This window comes from Cinclus cinclus, chromosome 6, assembly GCF_963662255.1.
Source record: "Cinclus cinclus chromosome 6, bCinCin1.1, whole genome shotgun sequence".
Taxonomy (NCBI): Eukaryota; Metazoa; Chordata; class Aves; order Passeriformes; family Cinclidae; genus Cinclus; species Cinclus cinclus.
Genome location: NC_085051.1, coordinates 46,839,523 through 46,862,100, shown reverse-complemented (window position 1 = coordinate 46,862,100; position 22,578 = coordinate 46,839,523). Strand labels below are relative to the sequence as shown.

At 38.5% G+C, this 22,578-nt stretch overlaps 2 protein-coding genes across 6 annotated transcripts; one reads left to right on the top strand and one right to left on the bottom strand.

Annotated features, from left to right (window-relative positions):
• Positions 1–3,980: 3,980 nt before the first annotated feature.
• Positions 3,981–19,028, bottom strand: CPSF2 (cleavage and polyadenylation specific factor 2). Of its 4 annotated transcripts, none has more exons than XM_062495482.1 (15): positions 18,982–19,028; positions 18,278–18,463; positions 16,618–16,777; positions 16,428–16,533; positions 14,826–14,955; positions 14,387–14,502; positions 13,670–13,857; positions 12,969–13,259; positions 11,771–11,871; positions 11,238–11,438; positions 10,476–10,628; positions 9,699–9,924; positions 7,720–8,019; positions 6,619–6,753; positions 3,981–6,469 (listed from the first exon to the last, which is right to left on the bottom strand). In XM_062495482.1, the coding sequence occupies exons 2-15, from the start codon at positions 18,424–18,426 to the stop codon at positions 6,377–6,379; spliced, it is 2,349 nt and encodes a 782-aa protein (XP_062351466.1). In that variant the 5' UTR covers positions 18,427–18,463; positions 18,982–19,028; the 3' UTR covers positions 3,981–6,376. The 4 variants fall into 4 exon arrangements, with proteins under 4 accessions (XP_062351466.1, XP_062351465.1, XP_062351468.1 ...); XM_062495481.1 differs by having other exon boundaries at positions 18,667–19,026; XM_062495484.1 differs by lacking the exons at positions 18,278–18,463; positions 18,982–19,028 and adding an exon at positions 18,067–18,090.
• Positions 19,029–19,126: 98 nt separating this feature from the next.
• Positions 19,127–21,986, top strand: NDUFB1 (NADH:ubiquinone oxidoreductase subunit B1). Of its 2 annotated transcripts, none has more exons than XM_062495486.1 (3): positions 19,127–19,206; positions 20,433–20,577; positions 21,671–21,986. In XM_062495486.1, the coding sequence occupies exons 2-3, from the start codon at positions 20,438–20,440 to the stop codon at positions 21,705–21,707; spliced, it is 177 nt and encodes a 58-aa protein (XP_062351470.1). In that variant the 5' UTR covers positions 19,127–19,206; positions 20,433–20,437; the 3' UTR covers positions 21,708–21,986. The 2 variants fall into 2 exon arrangements, with proteins under 2 accessions (XP_062351470.1, XP_062351469.1); XM_062495485.1 differs by having other exon boundaries at positions 19,178–19,206; positions 20,436–20,577.
• The last annotated feature ends 592 nt before the right edge of the window (positions 21,987–22,578 follow it).

Sequence of the window (22,578 nt, the reverse complement as noted above, 5' to 3'; positions counted from 1 at the left end):
GATGAATGTTCTCCATTGGTTTCTCATGTAATTTTCCAGAGTCAGTTTTACAAAAACTGGTATCAACCTTGGGTCAAGTTCAACAGAAAGCCTGTGGTTTGGGTTGCATTATTTTTTAATGGAAATACCTACCATTGCAAATTTATTTACAATGATTTGTCAAAAGTAGCTTTTAGAGAAGTTTTTATCACTTCTAAACAGCTACACTGAAAATGAAAAAAAATTAAGAAAAGCCTGCACAACTGAAGTAATGAATTTGTTCATTACCAAAATTGGTGATTGCCAGATTGCAGTTACAAACTATACTTTTTGGCAGATGCTTAGCTCATTATCATTGAGCTATTGAATCACAGATACAGCTTGTATCACCTAAGAAGATTATACAACAACCGGCAGGTTTTTACTGCCTCAAGCTCATAGAGCAAACTTGTTTCTTCTGACCTTAAGAGTCTGCATGTATCCTTCTCTTCCAGGTGAACAGTTACATGGCTTAACTGGAAATTCAACTAAATAATGCAGGAGTGTTTTTTTGGATTTTTTACTTCTTATCACAGTGGTAATACATAACCTATCAAAGACAGTAAAACTTGAAGTTCACTGTATTAAACAATCTCCCAAATACTTGTAACTATATTAGTCTTCCTCACCACTGTGAGGAAGTGTTAGATCTGATAGGAAGGATCTTCCAAACTGCAACCAGTCCTCACGAGTTCCTCTGCCAGAAAACACTAAAACACCCTTTACAATACAGAATTAAGAATTTTATTAATGTAATTAATATAGTTGATCTGAAACAACAAGCTCTTTCATCCTTTGGTTAATACTGGCCAAGCAGTGTGATGTGATGTACATTAACCGTTCACAATATATACTGCTTATCATGCCATTTTAGATCATCCAAATAATTAAATTAAATATTTGTCCTTCCAGTACCCTTCATGGAAATGAGTTTCTACAAAAGCTTGTGGAGTTATAACGGAAGATTTCAACTTCACTGGAAACAAAAAATACTCTTAAAAAGATGATTAATGCTCACTTCAACTCTGGCTAACCACCCTGTTCTGTACTTCCTCTGAACAAGCCATGCAAGAAGATTCCCAAAATAAATGCTGGTGGTGCAGGATGGGCATGATCTGGCAATATTCTCTTGCAGCCCAGAGAGCCAATTGTATCCTGGACTGCATACTAAACAGCTTGGATAGCAGAGTGAGGGAGGGGATCTACCCTCCACTCCGGTGAGACCCCACCTGAAACACTGCATCCAGCACAGGAAGGACATGGATCTATTGCAGAGGATGGCCATGAAGATGGTCAGGGGGCTGGAGCACCTCTCCCATAAAGGTAGGCTGAGAATGTTAGTGCAGTCTAGCCTGGAAAAGAGAAAGCTATGGGGAAACCTTAGAGCATGTTACAGTACTTAAAGGGGTCCTGCAGGAGAGCTGTGTAGGTGTAGAAGACCTTGTGTATGTGTACAGACAACCTTGTCCCCATAAGTCACCGTTGGACTAATTACCAAAGAAGAGGAACAGCCTTGTCCTTAATGGGTCACAGCTGTGACTACTAAAGTGTATTAAAAGGGGTGGTCTGGGTGGTCACAAGGATCTTGGAGGAAGAGGGCCTAGAGAAAGAGGACCTTGAGGAGGTAGAGGAGCCCTAAGGAAGAATGAAGGCTCTAGAGAGATACAAAGAAGACCAAAACAAGGCAGAAAGTTGCTGCAGTAGAAGATCTGCTATGAGGTCAGTCTGAATGGAGGCAGAGCCTGCTGTTGGAGCCTGTAGTCATAGTTGAGCTGTGTGAAAGCCTCTGTTCAGAGTCTGCAAACCAATACTTGCAGTCACAGCCCAGCAGGAAATAGCCACAGTCAGAATCTGCAGTTGGACTCCACAGTGGGAGCTTGGTGTAGTCAGTCAGGATGGCTAAGCTCTTAAAGGAGAATAAACTGGGACCCTTTTTGTGCTGTTGAATGTGAGTCTGTGTCTCGGCTCTAACAAGAGGTCTGCTGCAACAAGCTGGAAAGAGATTTTTATTTATTTATTTTTTTTTAATGAAGGCATGTAGTAATAGGACAAGGGGAAACAGCTTTAAACTGAAAGAGAGCAGGCTTGTATTAGGTACAAGGAAGAAATTCTTCACTATGGGTGGGGGTGACATACTAGCAGAGGTTGCCCAGAGAAGTTGTGGATGGCTTATCTCTGTAAGTGCTCAAGGTCAGGCTGGATGGGACTTTAAGTAACCTGGTCCTAGTGAAAGATGTCCCTGCCCATGGCAGACCACTGAAACCAGAGCATTGATCTTTAAGGCCCCCTCCAAACCATACTATGCAATTTTGATCTTTGTATTTTATCTCTTACCTTCTACTGAGACTCTTTTTTGATTAGGTAAGACTTAATACTGTTTCAAGTACTTTTAAAAATAAATGTCAAAGGGCAATTTTATAGATTCTTTTCATCTAGTTTCATTATCCCATTTTGAACTCCCATTGGTTACTTACAGTCTTCAGACCAAGAACTGCAATTCTTTTTTACTAGATGCATTTCTTTATCAGATTTGAGTGTGAGATCACCTTCCCCAGCATTTCCTTTTCAAAAGTGTGAAAACATCTCTAAAAGCCGTGAAACAGAATGTCATGCAACATTCAGATCCTTGCAATAAGACTACTTTTGACAAAGTCTCAAGAGCTCTTAGTAGTTTTTGCAGTTTAGGAATAGTATTTCCCCATTTAGTGCTCCCCAAAGCACCCCAAACCATGTGCCCACTTGTTCACTCCTTCCTTCTCCTCTCTCCACTGATGAGAAGAACTGGAGTCACGAAAAGTGAAAATCATGAGTTGAAATAAGAACAATTTACCAGAAACAGCATAATGAAATAAGAAAATGAACAGCAACACCATTAATAACAAAAGTGTACAAGGGAAGTGAGCGATTCCCATGTGAATGCTCACCCCTGCACCAAAAGGAGCACAATATCTGACCACAGCCAGGAAGGCATCCCTTCCCCATTCTTGGAAAATGACCTGAGGTGGCATGGAATAACCTCTGGGTCCTGGCCCTGCCCATCCTGGCTGCTGCAAAAATAAACCCTGTCCTGGCCAGTACCAGATTTAATGGTTTTTCCCCAGGCAATATATTCTCTTTTCCTACCTGAAGTATTAATACTAATTAACATTAATGTCATGTCTTATCAAATAATCTTGATTCTGTACAAAACAAGTATTTTAGGGTACAACCATCTATAACTATTATTTAGCTATATAATATATATATTATATATATTAAATATATATAAGATTTCTGCTTGTTAATTCCTAATGAATAGCATTGGACTACAATTAAAAGCTGGTAGAGGTATGGGAGAATTCCTACATTTCCAAGCAAGTTGTAGCAGCAAGTAGATCTCAAATACTCTCACAAGACCATTGTTCTGACAGAATGCTGGGCATCCTACCTTGCCATTAATGGTGTATTTTGAGAAATGGATCTGGTTAAATCTAAGTATTGTTGAAGGACAGAGAAAAATTTCAGCTTTACTTTGCCTCCAGACCATACTGCCAAAGTAAAATGATTAAATATTAAACTCTCACAAACAATGTTATTTAACTCAGGGTAAAGCTATGTTTTGATAATCCTAGCATTAAATACTCTGCTGTTCCTGTTATTTTTTTATCACTAGAGTTCTGCTTCTTCATTTTCTTCATCTTTTAAAACATATCTTTGCATTCTACTACATAACTACAGGAAGCAGAGACTACAAAAGCTAGGATATTCCCACAAGTACTACAGATTTGAGGGATGGAAGAAGGCAAGTTTTCACCTTTCCTGTGTCTCCACATACCCTTGGCTCTTCCTGTCTGAGGAATCTGAACTATCCAGGAGCCCTGGAAGGAAATATTTTTAACTGGTGAACACCAAAACTAGGTTTGAAGTTAATATTCTTGCCCTCAGGAGCAACAAAGCACAAAATAAGAAATGGTACTCTTTGTTACATTTTTACTGCTAATGAAGAAAATGTAGAAGCCCGACAATACAACTTACAGATCACGGCAGTACCGACATTTCGTAAATGTAGCTCAGATAAAAACAAGAACCAGACTAATAACTCTGAGAATTATACAGAGAAGTTCAATTACTGAGTAAAGCAAATCATAGTTAAAAACTTATCAGGAAAGCAGAATAGGCAAAATTAAATGGCATTGGCTTCAGGTGCACGCTGCTTTACAAGCACTAAAAACCCAGCTGAGGAGCACGGCTGCCACACAGCACCAGTGGAGCCTGTGATCCACCTTCTACAGACGTCCAGAACTCCAGTCCCAGCACTCAGCTGGGAGTGAAACTTGCATGTCAGCTTTCTAGGTCTGATTTCACACTTCAGACACATGCATGCTGAATAGACTAAAATAAGTCAGCTGTTTTCCTTACACTTGAGCCTCTTCTTCAGTCATGGCACTATTAGGGATTTTCTGTCAGCACACACTAGAATTTAGTGACTGATAACATTAAAATTTTGTGATCCTAGGTGAATTTGTATCAGTTGGTTAGAAAAACAAAATTTACAGAAAGGTTTATGATCACACTGTGTTGTCTTTATCCCCCTTTTTTTAAAAAACAGCAAAATTTTGACTTCCTAAGGGATTTTTTCTTTATTAATATATTCCATGCAGGTGTACGTGATCCCTTCCCACCATAAACCCACAAGGTAAAAATCCTAAGGCAAATATGATTATGTACAAAGTAACTCACTTTATAAAAGTTCACTAGTATCAGCAACAGTAGTAATACAATAGTATTCAGCAACAAGTATTCAGCATCATACAGATTTATATAGCATTGCTACAAAACCAGAGCATTTCTATGAAGTTCTGGTGGTCAATATAAGGGAAACACGTTTTTCTAGACTGTTAAGAAAATAACCCACAACATTCAGCTATCTAGTTATCCCTAGATTTTGTGTAAGAAAATACATTCTCACTCAGTATTATATTTTCAAGTTTTTTACACTTCTAGTATATAGTTCTATCAAATGTTCAATAGCGTCTTCACTTTTAAGCTACAATTTTAAACAGAATAGTATGTAGATCAGATAGAAAATTTTTGTTGAGAATGAATTGCAAAGTTGATTATCTTTCCATAGATAGCCCACAGGGCTATTTTTTTTCCACTTTTTCAAAAGCTTTTATTTAAGCATACACACAAAGAACATATATTACATTGCTATTTTATGTAAAAAGCAAACAACCCTCTACTGCCAAAGCTGGTGTTTCACATACGGACAGGGGAGAAAATGATTAAATAAACTCAAGAGGCCATTTGTTTTCATAAGTTAATTTCTGAGAAATTAATGAACTCAAAACTGTGTTTATCCTTACCTAATAGTAAGGTAAATTCCTAGCATCAGCAGCTACAATAAAGTCTCACTGTCAGCTAGAACAGAACATGACACAAAATCATTAAATACATCATGTGAACTCAGATTTCTAGAGAAATGATCTTACTGAACTTGGCTCATAGCACTCTGAACAAACAGCAGTGCATGGATAAAGGCTTTAGACTTTGAAAAGTATTAAAATCAGAACTCAGGAAAGGTTTTACCATTGGCATAAGTTTGCAAGAGCTAGGAGTTACAAACTCTGTAAGTTTGTGCAGAAGTTACTCTGAAGCATAATTACTGTATTTCAAACTGCCTGAAAATATCATCCAGTCTTCTTAGAGTAATTACCCAAGTAATTTTTTTTATCCTGCGGATACAGAATACAAAGTGATGTTTTAGAACAAACCAGTGAGATGGAACAGATAGAGCGATAAGATGCAGCCAGATGAACACTGGGGAAACTTTAGGCAGTCTAGCTTTAAGTGGGCTGTTAATAATGTACCTCAACTAATCTCAATTTAAAAAAAGAGGAAAATATTTGAGACTGTTCCCCAAATCAAATTTACTAAAAAACCCCCAAGCAACCAAAACCAAAAACAACTACTCAGAAACCAAAATTAACAAAACCAAAGAAACCAAAGCTCTTTATCCCATCTTATTTTAGAACAAAAGAATGACTTTTACATGTTTCATACTCTTTGACAGGAAATCTGTGAAACCAAAACATGCCCTGACAAATTGAACCTTTCCTGAGAAGTGTTCATAGTCATAAACTCATTTATAATGTGTTATGTGGGAGATGCCAAGTTGTAACAGTTTAAGAGTCAACTACATGGAATGTACAACAGATTTATGAACAAGAGTAGCAGTTACTTACATGTTCAAGGCAGCTAACTGCTCTTTAGGAATTAGATTTCCCTGTATAAATTAGAAAACTACAAAAAGTCAGAACTGGGAGAAACCTCCATTGTCTGTAAAAGTTCAAGTGAGAACACCTTTGCAGCACTTTTCTTAGACAATAGCATATTGCTCATATAAAAGGTCTCTTATCCTAAAGAAGTCCTGGCAGAGGCAGCCTTCCAATCCAATACGCCCTGTTTCAGTCTGGAAAAAAAAGACATGTTTCAATTTATTATCTTCACATTAATGAGAAACTTCTTTTACTACTAAAATAATGTTTTACTTATTACTAAAACAAAATCTATTATTTTATAATATTACTTGCCAAAGAGATTAAAACACAGAACACCTACCCTGCGGACAGCCACCAGGTTGTTGCACACAAGCACTCCTCCAACAAATTCAGCTTGTATACCTTCCCGCAAGAGAACCTGCTTGAAGTCAGACAGTCTTGGCTCATTCATAAACACAGACTGATGTCCAAGAACCTTCAAAACAACACACAGAATTTTACTACTTCTATTTAACACCTTCAATTTTTCCAGAGTTTTCATTGTTGCATAGGCAGCAGTGTGGCCAAGACTACAGGACTCTAAATTGGTTCTCTTTCTGTTCACCTGCAGCAGTACATCTTCAGGACAGAAAAGACTTAGGTGTTACCCATCACAAAAAGCAAAAGTTTTTTCTTTGCTCACATATTGAAGACAAATAGAAAGCTACAGTGAAGATCCTTCTTCCAAGCCATGCTATCTATGCTAGGGGGCAAGCTGTGGTGAACTGCACTGCTGATCAGTACAGGGTGCTATGATGATTGTCATGAATCTGAACAGACTTCACAGTTGTCCCCATAGTTCTCTAGCTCCCACAACAGACTACATTTAAGACTGTGAAAAAGAGAATCTTAAAAAGCAAATCTAGGATTAAAAGGTATTGGAATAATTCAACAGAAAGATAAAATATTATCTCCTAAAATGTGAAGTATTTTAAGAATTAGGGTAAATTTATAGAAAAGATAAATTTAATGAACTCTCAAATCACTACTATAGAAGCAGACATATGAATGTCAAAGATCTGTATCTCAAGCATATGAAGTATTTTCTGTACCATCAACAAAACATAATAAAATCCAGAAGTGACTAACACCAACTGATTTCTCTCTCTGCAAGTACTAATTACAGATATGACACACACTAATTAAAATCTTATTTAATAAATATATGGTACTGTATGCTAGGCACTGTTAATGGATACAAAAGATCATCTTCACTGAAAAGCATAAAAGCTCAACAGTGAACAGTATTGGGTTAACCAAAGAGAAACCCAAACATGAAAACCCAGTTTCAGTTAGGCTTTCATTTGAGTAAGATCACAGTATCAACCTCTAAGCACAAGAAAAAGACAAATGAATACAGAGGTCTTCATAAAAGAAACCCAGACCAGCATCATTTCTGTACCTCATGAGGTGGCAGAGGTTCCAAAGTAGGAATGATCTCACTCTCCTCACACATCTCCTTGTCATCATCACCAAAGAGGCTTTTCATTGCCTTCTGTTGTGCAATCACACTCGAGTCTGAAGAAGGCACATCCACTTGCATCTCTAAGTCTTCATCTTCCCTTAATTCTCCCTCTTCCAAAATAACTCCAGTATCCACTTTTGAAACCCTCATGTCCAGAACACCATCTATCCAAGCCAACTCAGCATCCTTGGCTTTACAGAACTGAAGAGAGCTGACAAGAGAGTCTTTCAATCTGACCTGGGTTGCACAAAAATAAAAGTACTGTTAGTTTCGCAGAAAATACAGGTCTTACTTCAAGCTTAAAGATTAGCAAGCTTCTCTTTGTCATCTTTCCAATGGGTTTGATTCATGCATTCCTGTGGAGAGAAAGGATGGAACTGGTATCACCAAGGCAAGGTACTTTAAAGTTTATTATGTGTAAAAATCATATCACAACTTAAAAAGCAGCAGAATCAACACCTTTCCCATCCTGGCTAAAATAAAAAAAGAACCCATAGAACTGCAAACATGACTTAAATTTACAGCAAAAGCAATCATTTTGTTTTAAATAACAGAAACCCTTTTTGCAGCTGAGTTGTTCCTCAACTGGTCTCAGCAACTTCAGAGAAAGTTTCTATAGATACATTTAGGTTACCAGCGAACAGTTCAAAATTTCAACCCTCCAAAAAAATTATAATTATTATTTTATTCTAAGAAAGAATATTGTAAATATAAGACTTTTAAATGCCTTTACCCTGATTCCTCTGGTGGATTCTGGGACTTTAATCCTCTAAATAAAGCTCTACGCTTAGAGATTGTTACCACATTAGAAGGTCCATGATTCCCATTATGCAGTCAAGGCTGCAACCGTGTGAAAGATACAACCACCAGCTACCCACCCACGTGCAGCACGGCCCACTCAAACCACACTGTGACATGGACACTTCACTCATCTATTATTTTCAAATTCAACATGGCCACTGCACTTCTCCTGGGCCATTTCTTACACGCTAGAAATTCACATAGCCTTAAAAAGCAAACAAAACCCCAAACCAAACAATCAACAAAGCCACATGCAGAAAACACGCTGTTTTAAGGCTGTCATAACTAGGTAATTTTTAATAACTGGAATTTTCTACTTTCAAGAGGGTAACAGGTTTTTCTCTGGAAAGAGACAAAAGTACCTCTTTCAACAATTCTACCAATGTTTTAATATTAACTTTAAAAAACCAAAGGAATTAAGGACTACTGCAAAACATGTTTGAGAGAGACTTTCCTCAAAACAACTTCAAAAATTTAACTGGGACCATACATAATTTTCACAAAATTCACACATGCTACTCCAGCTTTCTTATTTAGAACTTAATATATTGCATTTAATTTTAATGGCTAACACACAGTAATATATTATAATAACTTTATTTTCCAAGAATCATTGCATTAAGTTTTTTGGGGGTATGGGCATCTTACTTCTTTTTATTCATTAACTTGCTCCTCATTGTACATGTTCACTCTTAGGTACTATTTAAGAATGAAACTTTTTTTTTATTCTAGCTCTTTAAGGCTCCATTTGAGATTCCAAATAGAATCCTGAATTGCAGCTAGTATACAATGGTATTCTAAATATAGGCATTATAAATTTGTAAATACTTCAGTAAAGCAAACAGATGACCCCATGGACACCAACATTGCCTTTTGCACTTCAGATACAAAAACACTGATCTCACATTCAAGCTTTCAAACACTTATGAATAATAAGCCTCAGGAGAATGCTTATCTGGAAGACAGAAAAACACTACTAATGCCTTGATCACAAAAAAACTAATTTTACTCACAGGTAGTAGTACCACTTCTCCTCTCCCAGAGAAAAGAGGGCAAATTACATTCTGCTCATGCAAATCTACTACAGTTCACAGTAAAAGATTCCAGTACCTTACCTGGTAAATGTGAGTTTCACTTGTAGCATCTACAGTTTCATGAAGTTTGGGCATGTAAACTTTAATATCTTTTCCACCAAAAGCTCTGCAACATTCTGCAAGGTCCTGACTGGCCTCAGGTGGTCCATGGACAATGACCAGTTGTCTTGGTTTCATTTGGTTAATAATTTTTTTAATTGAGTCCCCGTCTGAACGTCCTTCATAGTCAATGTATGTAACTCTGGCTCTAGTTTGAATTAAAAACCCAAGAATAATGCTTTAGTTTAAAAGATTAAACCTTTGAGTGCTCCAAGATCATTAAGATATTTTTAAATTATTGTACATCAACAAAAACTGTCAGCACAAGGCATATTATGGATCTGTAAAATACAGTTGTAAAATATTAGCATTAGTATATTTAATACTATACATTCACAAAATTCACTTACATAGTTATGAAAAAATAAGTTATCCATGAAATAAGCGTATTTGAATATGTTATCCTTTTAACAAAACATATTTAAGTCCCTATACTAACATGCTATTGTACCATTTCTTCTATTGCTTCCAGTTGTCTCCACAAGACAGGAAACAAACCAAATTTCTTAAGAGTGGAGATCCATAAGACTGTTCTGTGCTCCCAGAAAGACTAGTAGAATACAACTTAGCTTGGGGAAAAATATAAACAAAAATCAAGTCCTTTCCCACTTTCTTAAATCCAAGCCAGCCTTTTACCCAATTTGCACTGCACACCCATGCCACTGCTCTAGCCAAACTGAGAAGAACAAAATCACTCACTTAATTTCCATGGATTCTGTTGCAGAAATACATTTGGTAGGAACATCTGATAAATCCTGGTCCATAGGCTCCTCTCCATTTGTCAAACCAGACTCTAATTTGTTTTTTTCTTCTTCTGTTGCTTGAAGCTCTGGAACTAGAAAATCCTCAGGTCTAAAGAATGAAAGGCATTTTGCTTTTTAGAGTAAAACCAAAGCACTACCTAATATAAAAACAAACAGTGCTGATTATTAATACTAGGATTTTTTTTTATCTTTATTGCCAGCAATTTTACTACACCTGCCAAGTATTTCCATACTTGAACAGAGCTGATTTGGAAAATATGACCTTCCTATCTTAAAAAAGAACTTGAATAACTTAGGAAATACTAGCAAATTGAGGATTTCTAGCAAGTCTTCCTTATACAAAGACGACAAATATCACTAAACTTTGTTAGGATGAACAATGTTTTCTCACCTCACAAATTTAACATTAGGTGAAATTGAAAGCAGAAAAAAAGTAAGGTTAAAAGAATTTAAAATCTTCTGTCTCAGAAGAATAAATTAAAAAAAAAGCCTGGAGTGAAAATGCATCCTAAGAGATGTGAACACAGGTCAAGGATCAGCACCCTCCAGCTTCAATCCTTATCATAAGCTTTCTCTAAGACTTTGCAGTTTGAAGACCATAGAGCAACATTGTAAAAGAGACAAATGGTGAATTTAATTCCTTCTAGTTTTTTATTATCTCATAGCTACTATGTTAGTATACATTACCACCACATACTTGATAATTTCACCATATTCATCCCATTTAATTCTTTCTTCAGGAGCTGGAAACATTGGATAAGATTTTTTTGCCTGTTTGAAGAAGCTTCCTTTCCGGCTACCTTCACCTTTCATCATCAAATCATGTTTAGTCTTATGCAAAGTCGGCTGATCAATATCCTCTTCAGCATCACTCTCATCACTGGAATCAATATCTGCCCTGAAATGACATTCCAAAAAAACCTAGCACTTTTTTTTTTCCTTCAGATTTTATATTACATAAACACACTGACTACAAAATAACAGTTGACATAACACTAACCAAGGCCAAGGGCAATTTATGTATCTGAGAAAGAGCTCACAGTCAGATGGCAGATGCAACTGGCTCTATTGCAACAACAGATTAAGGACAACTACTCCTCATTCCTCAGGGCCTTCAGACAAGGCTACTGAAACTCTAATTTTCATTTAGGCCTGAAAACAGTTGAAGGAGCAGAATAATCACACAGAAATCTCAATTCTGATCATAACAGAATGAGCAAACATACTTACTCTTTAGACTGCTCTAACTTCTTAGCTGCCTCTTTCTTTAGTTTCTCCTTTTCTAGGTATTCTTCAAGTTCTTTTCCTTCCAACTTGACACGTTTTCTCAACTGCAGATAGAATTAAAATTAATATTATTGTGAGTAGTTGACACAACTTTAATACTTCTCCTATATGCCACTGACAAGAATATTTATCCTTAGGTACTGAGGGCAAGTATCAATTGCATGTCATATACAAGACTATGGCAAAAATGTGGAACCTTGGCATGGCAATGTCATGATAATGTCAATTTGTACAGTCTACTTTAAATGAAAGCATTTCTAAAAATATTAAAAACAATGAAGCTTTCCAAAAATTTATGAAAATGTCTTCAGGAAATATCCCTCCAGTAAGTGTAGGCAGATACTCTTAGATGAGAAGGCTTTTTTAGTTTTTCTATCATTAACATCAAACCAGAAGAACCTAGCAAAGTTATACTAGCTCACAAAACAATGGTAGATTTTATTTCTTGTTTTCTGAGTACAGGTCACTTTGAATAAACTGAATTCTAGTATTAATCTAATCATGTAATTCAACAATTTCAATCTAATTTAAAACCAAAATAAAGCAGAATCATCAGCATCAGTATTGAAATTATCACTGCAGTAACAGGGGACTTCCATAAATTAACAGTGTGCACCAGAAAGAAGTAGACACAGGTGTACAGATTATTGAAAACAATTTGAAAGCATGAATTGCAATTAATTATCTCCTAATTCCAAGCATTTGCTTATCTTTCTAATCCTGTTGTGATATATTATACTAATTTGACTTGATTCTCCCCTCATCCAAACCCAGAGAATTTTCCAGCAAAACTAACCCATCATATGTGGTGATCTGTACATCAACTGCAAGCAGATTTTTTTTCTATTATAATAGAAACACCAAGAAAAGAGTTGTCTAAAAATAAATATTTAAAAGGAACTTCATGCTCAGCTCTATTTATTTTGCCACACCATGAAAAAGCATTTTGCAGTTCTCAGTAGGAGACCTATTTTATGTAAATTTATCCATAAATTGATAAATATGCAACACAGTGATTTCAGGTTTCTCTCCACCACGAGAAGCATTTCCACAAGATCAAAAAGAAAACTATGTTTAGTTTTGCCCACATGACCCCAGATGGCCCACAATAAAAACCTGGAGCTATAGAGACAACTCTTACCTCAATATCTATAACTTTTTCAGAAGGATTATCAATCAGGAATCGCGCTAATGTTCCAGGTGTAGTGCGATAAGTTAAAATTACAGAGTTTTTGGAATCCTGGCACCATTGAATGAAAAGATCTCTAGAAAACCCACACTCCAAGTCAGGCTGACTGGCAAGAACAACTTTTGGACTAGGCACTCGAGCCAGATCAGACAGACTGTGACATAAGGAGAGATGGCGGAACTGAAAAGGGTTGTTTCTCTTGTCTTCAAAGCACCTCATCAACTTGTCACTCATCCATTCAACCTAAAATATGTATTAGAGAAAGTTACCTATACAAATACAAGTTCTTCAATAGCACAAGTTTGATATGAAGTACAGGATGCAACATACCCATGATTACTTCAGTATTTCTCAGCAGGTGTAAAAATAATTTTAAGCATAATCAACACTGAAACCAATACTCTAAGTTCTCTTTTTTAACAACTATAAACTATGCTAACAAGTATTATCACAAAAATAGAAACCAGTATCAAGAAACATGCTCACTGTCACAACTGGATGCTGTATTACTTGATCAAGAGCTGAGACACAAACACGCACTACAGAATAAGGACATTCCCCCAATATTTTGCCATTTTTTACCATTAAAAAGAAAAGCTTTTGCATAAATGTTCCTTTACTCTTCATAATTGGATTTTAAAATCGAAACAAACCTGTGATTTAGAGAACTCCACTACATTGTAGCTGACATTATTCAAAAGTGCGAGTGAGTAGACTCCTAATCCTGCATCTTTTGTTCTCCAGATCTGATCAAGAAGCTGAGCAAGTTCCAGAACTCTGCCTGCTGTATCCACAGCTATTAATACATTTCCATCACCTCGTAATGTCTCCAAAACATTAGCTAACAAGAATTAAAAACAAAACAAAAACCTACTTATACTTTGAACCAAAGTTAAAAGGTTTGTCACACTAACAATCATATTCAAAAGTATACTGAGCACAGAACAAATGAAACTTCAATAGAGATCCAAATCCACACTTTCATCAAAATTAAAGAGAGCTGAAGTTTTCTAAGTAGATCTGAAGATCTCTCTGCCTCGGTATTTCTTTTGGGTTTTTGTTTTTCTTTCCATTAAAAAACAACAGAAGATGGAGTTTTAAAAAAATAAAGAGCTGAGGAAGGTAATTTTAAAATCCCTGAAGCGATTTAAGATACTGGGTAAAATACATTGTTTTCAAATACAGTTCGTTGTTGTTAGGAAAACATTTAACTCACCGGATCAACATAATTAGAACAGAGGAATTCAAAACTTGTTACATTTTATTAAGGGTTCTTAAGCTTAAATGCTGATTAATTTCTCATAGAAAAATAATTTATAGTGGCTAATAAATCACATTACTGATATTTTTGAAGCTCAAACAATACATACTCAGCAGCTGTTCATCCCTTTGCTTCCTCCTGGGTTGTACATAAGTAGCATTAAATGAATCTGTAATAAGCAACGAAGGCCTGCTCAACATTTCCAAGGAACATCCATTCAGATGGCTGTGGAAAAAAGGGAAAATCTCACTTTTCTGTATTTCTATTTGATAAGAAAAAATAAGACAGCACTGTTAGGTGTGTATTGCTTAGTGTGTGATAAAGAGGTGTGGAAGCAGAAGTGCATTTCCAGTTCTAATAAGATCACTAATTTCATTTGCATCCAGATTAATCATTTTGAAGCAAGCATTAACACTGGGTTTCTTTATTCCATTCATTTTTAATAATTTGTAAGTTTGAAGCAGGAAGCATTCAGCAGCTGAGTAGTTTGGTTTCTGTACATGCAAATATCTGGAATCTAGCTAAGAAATACAACTTGTTGAACTTACATCTCCCTCTTGTGGTTGAAATCAACGGCATAAACAATTTCTTCCTCCCCATCCTTGACAATCTTCCAAATTGTGCCTCCTATCATGTGACCAGCTGGCAATGGTGTGATTGACAAACCATGTCCTTTGCCTACAAACATTTTCAGAATTTTAGGTAGATTACACATACTAAAATCCATTACTCTAAACAAAAGATAGTAACCTTAAACAACTGAATGCCTAAATTACTACTGCAAAAAAAAATCAAATTAAAAGGCAGTAATATCTGTCTTTCCCATCTAACCAGTAACGCCAAAACATTTTAAAATTCACTTTTATATCTCCTCTAGAATAAAGAAACTAATGCAAAGATCACTTCTTCCCCCCACTTCTCACTGATACTCAGAGGCACTGCAGAGCTGCTGTAACTATAGACATTAACAACAGTAAATGATATAAAAAACATATCACAAGAAAGCAGGCACAATGATGAAAGCTAGGATCTTCTCTGTGGCAGCATTAAATGTTTACTATATCATTCATATTTGAGGTACTTAGGAAAACTTATATAAATTACACAATCTGGAAGTTTTCCAGAAAGACAAACACACAAGTCAAAACCATAGCAGAAAAGGTGCTCATGTGCTGCAGTCAGGGATGACAGAACTTTTCAGTGCCTGATGCATTTTTCAAATGCACTGTTGCTCCCTGTCATTGATACCAGCCTGTATCTTTGTCAGATTAAAATGAGACCACCCACAACCATTACTCCCTGACTCTGCTGCATGAAGTGCACAGTAATAATTAAACATATATTATCTTCTTAAATGCCTCCATTGAGTCTTTTCAAATCACGTCATTAAATATAAAAAAGTTGGTTGTTCTTAAAAGGTTGTACATTAAAATTACTCTTTAGATGTAAAAATTGCCAGGGCAGACATAGCCTTGCTACAACTATTTCAAAAAGGGGCCAACGGTCTTTCAAGGACAACACCCTCTTTCTATTTTTCAAATAAGGCAAGTATTTTGGCAGCACTATTCATGAACCTGTAAAATACTGCACTTCAGAGACAAACTGCTGGTGGTCAGCTTGTACGTGTCTCTGTTCACAAAGAGTTTTTATTTTGTTGTGATCTTTACATTCAACAAAAGTGGAAAGCTGCTGACTGTCACAGATCCCAGTAATACACTACACTGAGTATGATCTGAGTCACTGAAGGTCTTCCCATTAAATCATGCACATGCTGTAATTTCATCTCTGCAACCTGCCCTAGAAAGCTTTCTCTTGTGTTACTGATTATGAGGAGTTCTGAGGTATCTGCCACTAGATGTAAGTAAACACTTTTAATAGACATCAGCAAGTTCTATGAAAAGTTACAAAAACACCAAAGAGAAGCAAACATCTAAACATTCCAAATTTGGCATGACCTTCTCCGCATTCAGTGAAAATTCTATCAATTTCTAAATACAACTGCTGAGGCAATTGATACAGACTGACATGAGGCTAATGAATTCAGCACTGCAAAACATACAGTATTTCAGAACTCAGTCCCTTTAAAGAAGTTACTTTAACTCTTTACTTTGACTAGGAGTAATTTCTTGAGGCTTTGGTGACAACTTTACCTTTCAAGTTCACAATCTGAGAAAACTTCAGCTGCTGTATCTTATCAAAGGCTGCATCTACATCATCCAATGTAAAGAGTGTGAAATCTTCAGTGTTATGGCGGGACTGAAACAAACAAAGAGGTATTGAGCATTCAAACACTCCACCATATCAAAGATGTTGTGTATGAAACTATCAACTTAAACATACCTGGTAGAGATCATACATAAACATCTGTCCCATTTTATATACAGGAATAGTTGCATAAATGGCACAATTCAACCCCATTTTTCCAACTGCATATGGAAGTGCACCAAGGTGGAGAGGATCAGGGTGGGAAAGAAGAACAGCATCAACCTGGTGTACATGCCTATAAAAAGAGGGCCAACAAAAGCCATTGAAAGGAATTCTGTATGATTTTGTGTATCTCCTACTAGGGCTATTTTGAGAATACATCCACAGTCTGAAAGCCAAACAATGAAACTTAAGCCCTTCAAGGTTTGGGACAGTTTTAAAAATCAAAATTAAAACTTACACGTGTTTCCTAATCTTCAAGTACTTAAAACCCAGTGATTTCAGAAAGCATAACTTTAAGATTTGAAGATGTAAGTTTCCCATCAAACTCCTGATGAAAAAGACCTCAGTAGATATATGAGGACACCAGAAAGTAAGTTAACTGAGGGACCAAAAGTATTACCAGTACAGATGTGCTACAAATTGCTTATACACCCCAAAACAGACTACAACTTTTCTTCTGATGAGAGTGACCAAATAAAGGACCAAGGACACAACAATCCTTAAACTGATAAAGATCAAATCAAAATATATTTTGTTAAATAAAGAAAAGCACAAACATGTCATTTAAGAAAAGCAGCACATCAGTTTGGGGGATTATATTACTCTTAAAATCTTTTTTTCCTTGCAAAGTGTTGCATAAAATTAGAACTTAGACTAAAACCTTTCTACATACCATAACTGAAAAACTTGAGGGCATAAAACACACGTAACAAATGAAAATACAAGCTGTACTGGCAGTTTTTTGTTCCCTTGCATAGTAAGGGATGTGTGTGGGGCACACACATTCTTCTGGATGGCTGTTTTGAAAAACAGAATTTTATCAAATCGCTCCTTAGATAAGACACTTGAAAAAATTATATAAGTTATCCTTAGTACCTAACAATCCTCACTTGGATTTCAAACACTGCAAGTGTATCAATACTATAAATACTGTAAAACTAGAATCGAAAAGTCCAGTTTCTTTCCCAGATTTCCATGTTTCAGTCCTAACTTGGCAATCAGCACAGCTCCTTGCTGTACACCTGCAGAAGGTCAGTATTAAAATCTAGACAGATTTTGGTTTGGAGAGTTTCTTTTCCCCTTGCAGGGCTGGTGTCCTGACAGAAGGTGTTTTCCTGATAGTCTATTCAACTTAAAACAAGAGCCAAGAGCTGAACTGCTCTGTATTCAGCTTACATACACAAAGGCTTCCTCTCTCATTTAAAACTTACTTAACTATTCTACACTAGTTGAGAGCCAAGGTCAGTCTCCCCTAAACCATGTCACATTTATGACAATAAGAAACGAACAAATCATCCAAGCCAAAACAAACACGGAACAGTTTGAGAATTACAGTTAAGACATAAAACTCACTAGACTTACAAGCAAAAATCCCAAGATTTTGCAGGAAATATTTCAGCAGTGCGATTCCCTTCATGTAAAACATACACAAAACAAAACAACAGCAACAACAAAAAGAACAATTTTGCATTTAGCAACACCATACATTATACCACTGCATGGAATTTTGAAAACTTTCAAGACAGACCAAGATCTATTTTAAAAAAAAAGGTGTACGAACTGAACTACTTACTTCCTCAGAGAATCAATAATATCCATAGAAAAGTTTTCATCCCAGCCACAGTCCAAAAGAAAACGAAACTCATCTACTTGCAACAGATAGCAAAGGGCAGATTCCTCCTGCACCCCCGAGAGCGTAGTCAACTTGATAATCGATGTCATTTTCCTCTCCAACTGTTTACTCTCCAAAAGAACTAATCTGAATGGGCGACAAAATGTTTCATTGACTGACACAAAGTTCAATTTACTTAGATCTAGCTTCACATATTTCTGAAAATAAGAAGACTAACAGTATCAATACTGTTCAGTACAACTGCTCGATACCAATTAAGTCTCAGATATTAACATTATACAGTTGCAGGTCTTATTAGAAAAAGATGGGGTTAATTTCCTACAACATACATTAAGAATAATTTTTAAAGGATCCCTAGGAGCAGCGCAGTTAACAGCAGCTCCACGTAGCTGAATCGGGGCACGCAGGGACGGCACATCCAGGGCCGCGACCCCTCAAACCCAGGGCCTGCCCGACCAGGGGCACAGCGCGGGGTGGGCCGGGGGCTCCAGCGCCCCACCGGGCCCCGACGCCCGGGCCTGGCCTGACATGACCAGTCTCGCCAGGCGGGGACGGCGTCACGGGGACGAGCCCTGCACCCACTCCAGTCCGAGGCGAGCAGAACAAGGGGAAGACGAGGATGATGTGGAAGAGCGGATGGATACCTGCTACCCTCAACCACCCCCAGCCCGCGCCGCGCCCGCCGCCATCTTGCGGGAGACAGGGAGGAGGGGCGGCAGGCGGAAGGGTGGCGGGCGGTACCACCGCGAGCCCGCCGGGAGGAGGCCGCTCCTCCCCCGCCCCTGGGCGTGCTGTGGTCTCTCCCGGCCCGCCCGTTCCCGGTGCCCTTGGCGCGGCCGCTGCTGGTCCCGGCGGCGCCGTGAGCAGCGGTAATGGCGGGGCCGCGCGTGGGGCGGGAGCGGCCTTGGGGAAGGAAACGCTGTCGGACCTTCCTGGGAGCGCCTCGCCCTGTCCCCTACCCATTCGGCCGGGACACGGCGGCGAGCGGAAGTGCCCCCAGCCGTGGGGCTTTATGGCGCTAATACCCCTGGAAGGGCGGTCGGGGTCCCGGGCAGGCCGTGTGGCGGCGGGGCCGTGTGGCGGCGGGGCTGTGTCGCGGGTCAGCGCCCGGGCCCGGGGTGTGTGTGGCAGCGGCTCCCGCAGGCGGTGCTGGGTGCGTGGCCGCCCCCCAGCGGCCGCGGCGGGAACGGCGGCGGTGTTCGCCCCCGGGACCCGCTGGGGCTCCGAGCCCGCGGCTGTGTGTGACAGACGTCACTTATGTCACCTGTAATTCGCTAATCTGGAAGGCTTTGGTTGGGTTGGAAAGATTTGCTGGGCCTCTGTAGTCTGGAGAAGGGAAGAGTGCGAAGGGATCTCTTCAATGCCTGTAAATATCTCAAAGGCCGTGCCAGACTCTTTTTGTTGGTGCCCAGCGACAGGACAAGGAGCAATGGTTATCAACTAAAACACAAGAAGTTCCGCCTCAAAACGAGGAGTAACTTCTATAAATTGAGAGTGGCAGACCACTGAGTAGCTAGCTGCCCAGAGAGGTCACGGAGCCTCCCTCTCCATCGAAAACCACCTGGACGTGTTCCTGTGTCATGTGCTTCAGGTGATCCTGCCTTGGCAGAGAGGTTGGACTGAATGGTCTCCAGAGGTCCATTCCAACCGTAATGATTCTGTCATTCTGTGATTTTAGAAATGTTCTTCCTTATTTTAGAAATGCCCTTTCTTACATATCAGCTCCCCACCAAATACACAGTTTTTGTCAGATTTGACACAGGTAATAAAGTGTCCATCTACAGTAGTTTATCTTATGTATTTCTAATGTTTTACAGAGCAGCAAACTTCTGTAGAGTTTCTTTAATGAGTAAATTAAAGAGATGCTCTATTTATCTCCTGTTTTGAATTATTTTTCCTAGGTTCAACAGTTAGGATTATTTCTAAGAAACCCTGTATGGGTTTGAGTATGTGTTTCCTAGGAAGTTTTTGATAGGCTTCATGTGTATTATGTCATTGTAGAATCCTAGTAAGTGAGAGTAAAGATGCCATGCATGCAACACTTTCCAAGTGCAGATTCATTAGTACCTCTTACCTGTTATGTTTTTCTTTCTAGCAGTCATGGTGAATTTTGCCCAAGCTGTGCGTGAACACTGGGTTCACATCCTTGTTCCCTTAGGATTTGTGATTGGATGTTATTTGGACAGATGGAATGATGAAAGATTGTCTGCCTTCAGAAACAAGAGCTTGTTATATAAAAGGTCTGCTTTATGATGCCTCATATATAGTTATTTTTCAAAGTGCTTTTCAGTTACTTTTTACAATTATAACTAAAAAAAAGGGAAGAAAGTCCTAAAAATATCAAGCATTCCTAAAGTGTTTTAGGTCAGTAATACCCTCTGAAAAGGAATCTTTAGTAGCTTTCTTCATGAAAGAAAGGATCATTAACTGCTATGAAGTTCTCGGTCGTGAAATATGGAAACCATTCTTTTGACTCTCTAAAACTTCAGTGGGAAGCACAGTGCTTGAGTTTTAATTTTCTCTCTTAAATTTAAAATTATCACAGTGCTTTTTTGCTTTTTAACCAAATATTTTTTATAAATGTGTGTTACTTATTAACCAAGTTCTTGAAAATTAACATACATGCTGCTATATCTTCACTGAATGATGTGATTATATGCACTGATCATTTTGGGTTTTCTGGCTGTGACTTCTCAGGAAGAACTTACATCAGAGAACTTCAGGCATTGACTCATCTAATTCTGTATTAGATCATCAGGTTAAGAAAAGAAGAGGGGAAAAAAGTCATGTTGCATAACCATGAATAAATATCCGTGCGAGTGGATTCTTTTTTCCAACTCTGGCCTCACCTAAATTAATTTTGAGTAAGAAAGAAAGCTTTGACATAATCTACCCCGCTGATACTTTTCTTAATACATTTGTTAGTGAAGTTGGGCTGCTATGTCAGCGTCCTGTAAATCCCTTCTGCTTTCACACCTCTCTTTCCACTAAAGTAATGAATTATTGTATTTAAAAGAAATAGAACTTTTCATTTTAGATCCAGTTAAAATTCTGATAACTCCTTGGAAGTCAGGTGTTCTGTGCTTGCATTTAAAGAAATGGAAATTCAGAGGATGCAATCCATTGAAACTTTTGAAAGAAAAGAGGAAGTTTATCGGTGTGGAAGGATTTTAGACTGACAACAAGTGCAAGGAAAGTTAAATTTTTACATAAATCTCAAAATTAAGGTATTGTTTAATGTAAACTAGCAGAAATAAATACTTGCATTTATTAATTCTCAAAAAGAAAGATACTAATTTTAGTCTCTTCCCTGTTGTTTTTTTTTCTACACAGGGAGTTGAAGCCTGGTGAAGAAGTAACATGGAGATAAATCTGATCATGAAAAGGAAGACATTTCTGTTTGATTCATCAACTTATCTCACATATTGAAAGAACAGGAATATGGTTTTGACCCTGAGAGGATACTACAGTAAAGGACATCTGCAAATCATCAGTGCTACTTTAATTCTTGGTGTTACTTTTTGAAGTTGATTTAATTACATGACTAATATGTGTTCAGGAATTCCATTAGTCCATAAGTGTTGAGAGCATTTTCTTCCATACTCTGAAAAGGAGAGGAAGAATTATAGAATAAACTATGCAAAAATCATTTCTGTTGTCATATTGTTGTGTACGGTGTGGAATTAATGTGTTTATAGATAATTCATGAACTAGCCTTTAAAGGAATACTTCCATAAACCCAGAATGTGTTTTTTTTTACTGACTTCAAGTTTCTTTTTGGAGTTCCTCTGTGGGCTTGTTTGGAATAGTGGTTAAGCAGACACTGCCGTTTTGTGAGCGGAGCAGGAGGGTATAAGGGGCGGGCGGGCAGCTGGTGAGCACAAGGGGGGAGCGGGCGGCGCTCCCCGGGGCCCGGTGCGGGCTCTCGGCGGGGGCGGGCGGCGCTCCCCGGGGCCCGGTGCGGGCTCTCGGCGGGGGCGGGCGGCGCTCCCCGGGGCCCGGTGCGGGCTCTCGGCGGGGGCGGGCGGGCGGACGCTGTCGCTCCCTGCGGGCACGGCCGCCGCGCGGGGGCGCACGCGTCCAGCAGAGCAGCAGCTCAGCCCGCCGGCCTCCTCCCCGGCAGGGGGCGCCATAGCGGAGGCCGGGCCGGGCGCAGCCAGCGGGGCCTACCTCGCGCGGCCTGGGGGCGGCGGGCGCTGCGATTGGCCGGGCAGGTCACGTGGCGTGGGGGGCCGCGGCCG

Excerpts from the sequence above, each read along its gene's own strand:
- CPSF2 (XM_062495482.1), bottom strand. The coding sequence starts at position 18,426 with ATGACATCGATTATCAAGTTGACTACGCTCTCGGGGGTGCAGGAGGAA. Across the intron at positions 14,503-14,825 it reads TTCAACCACAAGAGGGAGAT|CCATCTGAATGGATGTTCCT; the intron begins GTAAGTTCAACA and ends TTTTTTCCACAG. Across the intron at positions 13,260-13,669 it reads TGGAGTTCTCTAAATCACAG|GTTGAATGGATGAGTGACAA; the intron begins GTTTGTTTCGAT and ends TACATATTTTAG.
- NDUFB1 (XM_062495486.1), top strand. The coding sequence starts at position 20,438 with ATGGTGAATTTTGCCCAAGCTGTGCGTGAACACTGGGTTCACATCCTT. Across the intron at positions 20,578-21,670 it reads AAGAGCTTGTTATATAAAAG|GGAGTTGAAGCCTGGTGAAG; the intron begins GTCTGCTTTATG and ends TTTTCTACACAG.